The sequence below is a fragment of the Hibiscus syriacus genome, unplaced genomic scaffold, assembly GCF_006381635.1.
Source record: "Hibiscus syriacus cultivar Baekdansim isolate YM2019G1 unplaced genomic scaffold, ASM638163v2 tig00112004_pilon, whole genome shotgun sequence".
In the NCBI taxonomy this organism is placed as follows: Eukaryota; Viridiplantae; Streptophyta; class Magnoliopsida; order Malvales; family Malvaceae; genus Hibiscus; species Hibiscus syriacus.
This window is the reverse complement of record NW_024063236.1, coordinates 153,156-161,212: the sequence shown is the minus strand read 5'-3', so window position 1 is coordinate 161,212 and position 8,057 is coordinate 153,156. Positions and strand designations below refer to the sequence as shown.

The 8,057-nt window shown below is 34.1% G+C and overlaps 1 protein-coding gene across 1 annotated transcript; it reads right to left on the bottom strand.

Moving 5' to 3' along the window:
• Positions 1 to 2,388: 2,388 nt before the first annotated feature.
• On the bottom strand, positions 2,389 to 3,340 carry LOC120174161 (tetraspanin-15-like). The gene is made up of 2 exons (XM_039181113.1): positions 2,807 to 3,340; positions 2,389 to 2,730 (listed from the first exon to the last, which is right to left on the bottom strand). Exons 1-2 carry the CDS (start codon positions 3,338 to 3,340, stop codon positions 2,437 to 2,439), a joined length of 828 nt encoding a protein of 275 aa, XP_039037044.1. The 3' UTR covers positions 2,389 to 2,436.
• Between the last annotated feature and the right edge of the window lie 4,717 nt (positions 3,341 to 8,057).

Sequence of the window (8,057 nt, the reverse complement as noted above, 5' to 3'; positions counted from 1 at the left end):
TGATGAGTGAAAGTCAAGAGCTAGACCTTACTATCTGTGTAGAGTGGCTAAAGGTTAGTTCCTTTGCCAAAGGATCGAGGGATCCTTGTCTAGGAAGATATAGACGAGTAAGAAAGATGATCCTACAAGTGAAATGCGCTTGAAGACGTGATATATTGTGAAGTTACATGGCGGTAAAAGCCAAGGCGAATAGTTCATATGATGGGACCGTAATAAGCCGAGGCGTCGAGAAGTGTTCAAATAGATGAAGTCTTATTTTGTTCTAGAGGCGCAAAGAGGGTGACATGAGTTTCAGTTAGAAAGAATGTCACAACATGCACATTTGAATATGTGACTTGTGCGTAGACACCCGCAGAAGAGGTTATTTGCGCAAACTTGGGCTTCAAAGGGCAAGCATTTGGAAAAGTTTTTGGAGAATGTTAATTCCATGAAGGATTAAGTCTGAGGTCATTTGAGAGAAGTGACGAAGGGTATTATAAGGTTCGGTTGGGGTAATTTGTTGTGTCTCGTGAAGTTCATACTGAGACATATGCGTGGATATCCGTAGAAAAGTCATACGAAGTGTTGGGCTTGCCCAGAACCACCATACCTAGCCATCCTTAGAAGTTTCCAGAAGGATGAAATTATCTCATAATTTAAGAAGATAAATACTTAAATTAACTATATAATATTGGATTTGAATTTGAAAGATTCTTATAGGATTTCAATTCAATATAATTAGTTGATATAATTCAATCTAGACTGTTAGATCTAGGGGATCTCAACAATAGGAGCCTCCCATCCTTTTGTGTAATCATTCAATTCATTCATTCTCTTCAGAGTAATACAACTTAGCATTTACTCTAAGTTTTCTCTCTTGTCGGTTTGTCACTTCATTTCTTTTCACTTAGCTTTTCTAAGCTTTACTCCTTTGTTTCTTAGCTTTTCAGCTTTGAATTTGTTTTGTTCTTTAGTTTTTTTTTTGCTTCATTGCCTATCTTTGTGACTAAGATAGCCCTGACAATGTTTATGTTTCCACAAAGTTGTTCAAGCCTTGGTGGCATGTTTAGCCTCGAGTGTGTTAAGCTTCCACATACTTAGTGAGTTGAAGTTCTCACAAGGACATGGTTAAGGCTGACTTAGGTGCCAATTCATTTCAAAAAGCGTCTAAGACCGCAAGATCAACTAGTCGAAACTCTAGCTCCGTGACAATATCATGATAATATTTACATATGTGGTAAATCATTTTATGATAATGGAATAATAATTGAATAAAATATTTGTTATATTGTTTGTATATCGACTAAAAATTTTTAAATTGAATTTTGAATCGTTTTGATGATCAACTTGATCTTCGAGATTGGACTGTAACGTTTGGGTTGGATTTATAGGTTATATTGGATGGTACCAACGCTAGTAGATTCATTAACCTCAGATTATGAAGCCCACTAGGATCACGTTTGAAAACTAATAAATAAAAATAATATTCAAATTTGATTTGATTGTCAAGAAAAAGAGGTTTAAATAAAAATAATATTCAAATTTGATTTGATAGTCGAGAAAAAGAGGTTTTTAACGAAGATGAATAGTCCCAATCGCGCACATGGCCCCCAAATTAATTACAATCGACATGAAAACAACTCATTGATTATTAATAGTAATTTAAAGGTGCCTAATTGATCAAATTAAAAACTTTCAAGGCTAAAATAACATCTAAATTATGACTTTAGGGAAAAATTAAATACAGATAAAACTACAAATGAATAAATGTGTAATTATCTTTTTCTAGACAAAAAAATACATATATATTTTTAGAACAAAAAAAATATTCATATCTTAGTTGAATGGATAAGGTGGAGTCACAAATTTGATGTTGAAATAACACTGTTTTGATGCTGTCTATATTTCCTCCCAATCGATATAATTTTGGGGCAATATTTAAAGCTTTTTATTTCATTTTTTTCTCACTTTCTCCCTCCTTTTCCTTCTCCTTCTCCTTCCCTCCAAACCCTAACATTGCTTTCTTTATTACCACCTATTTCCATTTTCCCTAACATGATTATGTATTAGTGTTGGAACAAAATATCTATTTAACATATCGATGGTTTTAATAGAAATATTTGTTTACATCATCATTTTATTCTTAATTTTATAGATTTTTTTTGAAAAAAATTAGATATTTTCCTTATTTAATAAAATTAACGGATATTATTAATTTAAAAAATATTAATTAACGCAAAATCATATATGAAAATACTAGAATATTGATATCTATCAAGTGTTGGAACAAAATAGATGAATCTAAAAGTAAGATACTGAAAAGAAGGTAAGATGTTGACTACATTGCTCTAGAAACTTAGACGCTAGCCATTAAAACACGTTATTTTATCCAAAAATAAAACCCTAAGAATCAATTACCAAAAAAGAAAATGAAGTTTTGGTGCATTCCTCTCTGCTCTAAGATGTACAGTGGAGTTCCCACATGGTGGCGAGGAACAGAGCCAGATGACAAGTGATAAGAAACACCGCCATGGAAACTAAAAACACCCCAAGCTTTGACCATTTGCTTTGCAATGCTTTGACATAACCTTCTTTACAGCTTTGGCAATTGTAGCATAAAACATCCCTATTGTTATTCCATGCATTACAATCGGCATTGCCCGATGAATCTGTTTCATTATCTTGTTTTTGCCAGAAAGTGGTGTTCACGTACTGCATGTGGCAATCTTCAGGCGGCATGCAACATCCCAACTTTACAGGGGGGAAAAAAGGATAGATTAATACAAGATGATTAGTGTTAATTATTTTGATTAGCTAAATTATGTACCTCGACGGATGATAGTTTCTTCTTGTCGAAACCGTGTGGTTTGACCGGCATCGATGATGCGGCTAAATCTTGGCAGACATGAACGTTGTAAATGCAACCTTTGATGTTGTTCCAAAGGCCATCGTCGTCGGCTTTCATCTTGAACCACAACGGCGTCGCCGGGATCTTCCGGGATTCCAAGCTGTTAGCACCGAGGAGAGCGAGGCCGACGGTGAACATCAACGTCAAGGGAACCATGACGACGATGATCCCCACCATGGGCAACCGGGTTCTCAAGAAGAGCACGCCGTTGCAAATCAAGAACACGAAGATCAACCCGATGCTGATGGCAATCTGCAAATGAGGCAACTTGATGAGCCACTCGCAGTCGTAGCTCTTCATGTAGAGCAACCAGGTGACGGAGGCGAGGATCGGGATGGAGAAAACGAACGAGGCCAAAGATAAGATGCCCGTAACGTGTTTCACACGTAAGAGTTTGAAGATGTTCTTCTTTGAACCGCTATCAGTCATGGGTGTATGTGCTTCATCCGCCATTGTTAATTTGGAAGGAAAATTGAGATTCTGGTTTACACACTGCCAGTGGAGATAAGCTAGGAGAGTAGTAGTGTTTAGTGCAAGGCAAAGTATCTAGGGAAGTGATCGCCTGCTATGTTTTTATGCAGATATCCAGTGTTGTGTGTCAAGTTTTTACCAAGTCTCGTTCTTTGCAATGCTTAACCCACGGATTTCGTTGGAGAGAAAACAGAAAGGAATTGAGAGATTGTAGGGGAAAAGTTAAACAATTTGTTTCCTTTGAATTTCACCTATACACATTAAGTGGTTAATTTGGTCCAATTATTGATTTTAGATAGGGTGTAAATAAATAGAGTATTTAATTAACAGTTTTTGATCTATTTGTATAATGTTTTTTTATGTTCTTTTATTAAGCTAGATCAACGATTATAAACAAAACTTTTATGCTCACTTAATAAACGAGCGAACATGAAGTGTGCTCATTTATCGACTCGTTCATTTATATTCATGAACAAGCTTATTTACTCGATTCTCCTTTTTCTTTTATTTTTTTTTACAGTTTAAATATTAGTAAATGTAGGAACAAAATTGAACACATGGTAAAAGTTAAAATTTAAACTATAAATTTTAAAGAATTTAAACATTAGTGTTGTAATTTTACTATTTTTAACTTGAAATGAAAGGGTAAACCTAAAAACTCAACATATAAACTAACAATAAACATATACTAAATGAATACATTCACAAACATTAAACAAACATGTTCGTGAACAATAAATAAACGAACATGAACGCTTAAAAAACAAACAAACAAACAAAAACACGATATTAAAAATTTAAACGAACACGAACCGAACATGAACAACTTAAAAAATAAACAAACAAACACGAACATAACATTATTCATTAGCTTAGTTCATTTATACCCCTAATTTTAGATATCCAAACTGAATAAATCAATTAATTCATCGCATATATGTAACTATTATAATTTTAGTATAAAATTAAATATTCAAAATGAATTAATTCAATCTAATTATTTAAATAAAAAAAATTAAAAATATCAGGAACCAACTCATCTAAGTTGAATATCATATCCAAGTTTGACCCATAAACTTGTAGTATTTAGCACGTCAAATAACCCAACCGTAAATTTTATTTTTATCTTTTTCAAGAAAACTACTCATTTTTTTCCTATCAAGTTGATGAATCAATGATACAATATCTCAAATCATATATTTTTGAACACACACTTTCTATTACACTCACATTTCTACTAATATTTAGCACAAACTTTTAGGACATTTTTATTTGATAATTGAACTTTTAAAACTTGAATGATTGAATTTTTAATTTATTTTTATTATTATTATCACTGCTATCAACTATAGTAAAAAATATTGATGCATCATATTATTTTTTTCTTCTCTCTTTTTAATTCATGGTTAAATATTTCTATTCAATATTTGATTCCAAATCTATCACTCACCACTTCACTATCCCTTCCGACTTAATTTAGGAAGAGTTCTACGAGTTGGTCACTTAAGCTATAAGAAAATATATTTCAAAATTTTATTATCACCAAAAAATATCAGTATAATATTTCATAGGGTGCTAATTATGGTAGTTCTAATCTTTTTCTTACCAATAGCATTTTATTATAAAAAGTAAACTTAAATTATATGTCTCATTAGGAAAAGAGTATATATAGTCACGCAAACCGAACACATAACCTAACATAAAAGCCGTTTAACAACAAACCAAAGAGTCTACTAGACCCAAAACTGCAAATTCCCGGACGCCAACAAGAATAAATGAAAAACAACTCCACTTGAATCATTCGAACAGAAGAAATAGAGCTTCATAGTGAACCCGGGAAGGAGTCCATTTGTTCGGATATTCAGGATCGAATATTTTGGGTTCATGATATTGCTGGAAATCTTGGGGGTCAAAAGGTTGTCGTAGCTGCTGGTCGATGTTAAGGAGCTTCAAGTTTCCTTTAATTTCGATAAGATTTGGAAAATGAAAGTACCACCTAAAGTCAAATCGTTTTTATGGATGCTCAAAATTAATAGGATTCCAACGAAGAAGTTCCTATGTTCGAGAGGTGTTCAATTAAGCTCAGGTCTCGAATGCCTTCGGTGTGAGTCAGGTATTGAAAATGTGGACCATCTTTTTGTTAACTGCAGGTTTATTAGTAGCTTTTGCTGTGATTTTTGTGCTTGGTGGTCGTTAGGTAGTGTTACAATCAATGGTTCCATTGATGACTTGTTTAATTGTTGTTTCAATGTGAATTGGGTGCGTATTGCTAGATCGTTGTGGTTAGTATCGGTTGCAGCAGGTCTATGGAGTATTTGGTTGGCTAGGAACGAAAAAATGTTTAAGGATAAGGTGATTAGTTTAAAGGAATTGGTTTTCAGTTCCAAAATGAGAGCATTTATATGGTTAAAATCAAGAAATGTCTCGGAGTTTTTTGCTGAGGGTGATTGGTGGTAGTAGTTCAAAACCGAGCCAGTAAAAGTGTATCGGAATGGTGTCCTCCTTTAGCAGGTTCAGTGAAGTTTAATGTAGATGGGGCTGCAAGTTGTGTTTTGGCTGGATGCGGTGGGCTGCTAAGAACGGATTCAGGTGAAGTCAGGGTGATGTTTTCTGGTCCAGTGGAGTGTTTAGGTTTGGATTTTGCTGAATTGATTGCTATCAGAACTGCGCTGTTAATTTTCGTAGAAGTGGGCTGGAGGGGTAAGTCTTTTTTAGTAGTGGAATCGGATTGCCAAGTGGTGTTGAATTGGATAGCTTATCTACTTATGAGGCCATGGAAATGGTGGAATATTTTTGATGAGGTGGTTAGATTGGCTAGAGCCATTGACAAGATTCAATTTTGTTATATTCCGAGAGCTCAAAATGGTATGGCGGACTTCTTAGCGAATGAAGGTATGTCAAGGGCTGAATTATTCAAAGATTGTGGTGGGGTTTCTTTGAGAGAGTGTTTTGTTTTATCATTGGTTTGGGTCAGTTCCTGGCGCTGTTTGTGTTGTAAGTAGACGGTTCCTGGCGCTGTTTGTGTTGTAAGTAGACGATGGTCTGCGCTTCATGTCTGTTTTGTTTCGTACTTTTGTTTATTCCAGGTTGTTGAGTATTGTTTTCCTCCAATTAGGTGTAGGGAGGTTTTTAATGAGGCTCACAATCTTGGTTTATATTAAAAAATTTATTTGTTGTGAAAAAAGAAGAAGAAAGAATTGAAAACCTTGAAAATAAAACAAACTCGACATTCTTATGTATCAACCACAGAATTAATGAATGGAAAGCCTTACAACGAGAACAAAACATCCATTCCAAAGAAATGAGCCAAGGTCCACACCACCATCAACCGCACAAAGAGGCAATATCAGAATAAACAAACTCCAAACAGCTAGTAAAACCAGATTACTCAAACTCCAGTATGATTAATCACTGTAGCGAGCTTCAAATAGAAGCCACACCCCCGAAAGGATATATAATGAGACTGCTTTCACCACCACACTTTGATCATAGATTGCCTGTGCATTCCTGAGTTAACGAGGGAGGCTGCTATTAAATTGTAGCTTCTATTCGCATTGATAAATCGGATCTTGACGATCGTACGAATCAGTCGATCCTTTTTTCTGTTTAGAACCCGTCATATCCTGTAATTCCAATGTCATGTGCATCACCAACGATAAACATCACGACACTAATCAAATGGGTAAATTTCCAATGAACACCTTCTCATTTCGTGATACCTAAAAGCTCCATATGACCATTGCTACTGAGGTTAACTACAAACAACTTCACTTGCATTAAACACCAAACAACGAAGAACTTATTCCTCGTCATTATCAAATTTATGAGATTTGCACTTGAAAGAAGTGTTAAGATCATTCGATACAAGGAAAAGATGATCCTCGATAGATGATGTCAAACTAAGCTCCTTACTCCAGTTGCTTCCTTTACCTACGTGTGAAACCATCACACGCTAAGCATACACTTAGTGAGGCATTTTCATAACTAAATTAAAACATATCGATATATAAAATATCATACAGTAATATATGAACATATGAAACAAACTTATTAAAGTCATTCTCTCATCATATAATCTGTAAAACAATAGTTTATATATAAAACATGTCTTATCAAATTAAAGATTTACTTTCAAATGAATCGATCAAACCTGCAGTTTTCAAGTTTCTTTTAAATCATAGCCCAATGTATAACAAATAAGAATACAGGGTGTGCGAGTCACATGAGTATGCACAATATGCAGTTTTACTACCACGTAGATAAATTGCACTTTTAGTGCCACATAGGATGTACATGTACGGTATAACATATCATTGTTGCACCAATAATTAGGAATATCACAATGCCGAAGTCACATCGCATCATCAATTCTATATTGCACAATTAGTACCACATAGAATGTACAAGTATGTACCAATTAGGAATACCATAGTATATCAATACTATGTACCCAATATAATAATTACTCCATCTCTTGACATGTCAATTATACCAAAGACTCTCAATGTACATACAATGAGTATTTTATCAAAATCAAATATAATTCATTTATAAAAATTTTCATAAAAACATATATATGTCAAAATACCATATAACAGTGCATTGGGCAATTCATACTCGAAATCATTTTCTTTTGAAAACATGGCTCATCACAAGCCTTCCTTATATAATATATAATAATGTAACACCCTAAACTAGT

What these genes read in the sequence shown, in the direction of transcription:
- LOC120174161 (XM_039181113.1), bottom strand. Translation starts at nt 3,340, where the DNA reads ATGGCGGATGAAGCACATACACCCATGACTGATAGCGGTTCAAAGAAG. An exon ending in AGAAACTATCATCCGTCGAG is followed by an intron (nt 2,731 to 2,806) that starts GTACATAATTTA and finishes CCCCCTGTAAAG; the next exon opens with TTGGGATGTTGCATGCCGCC.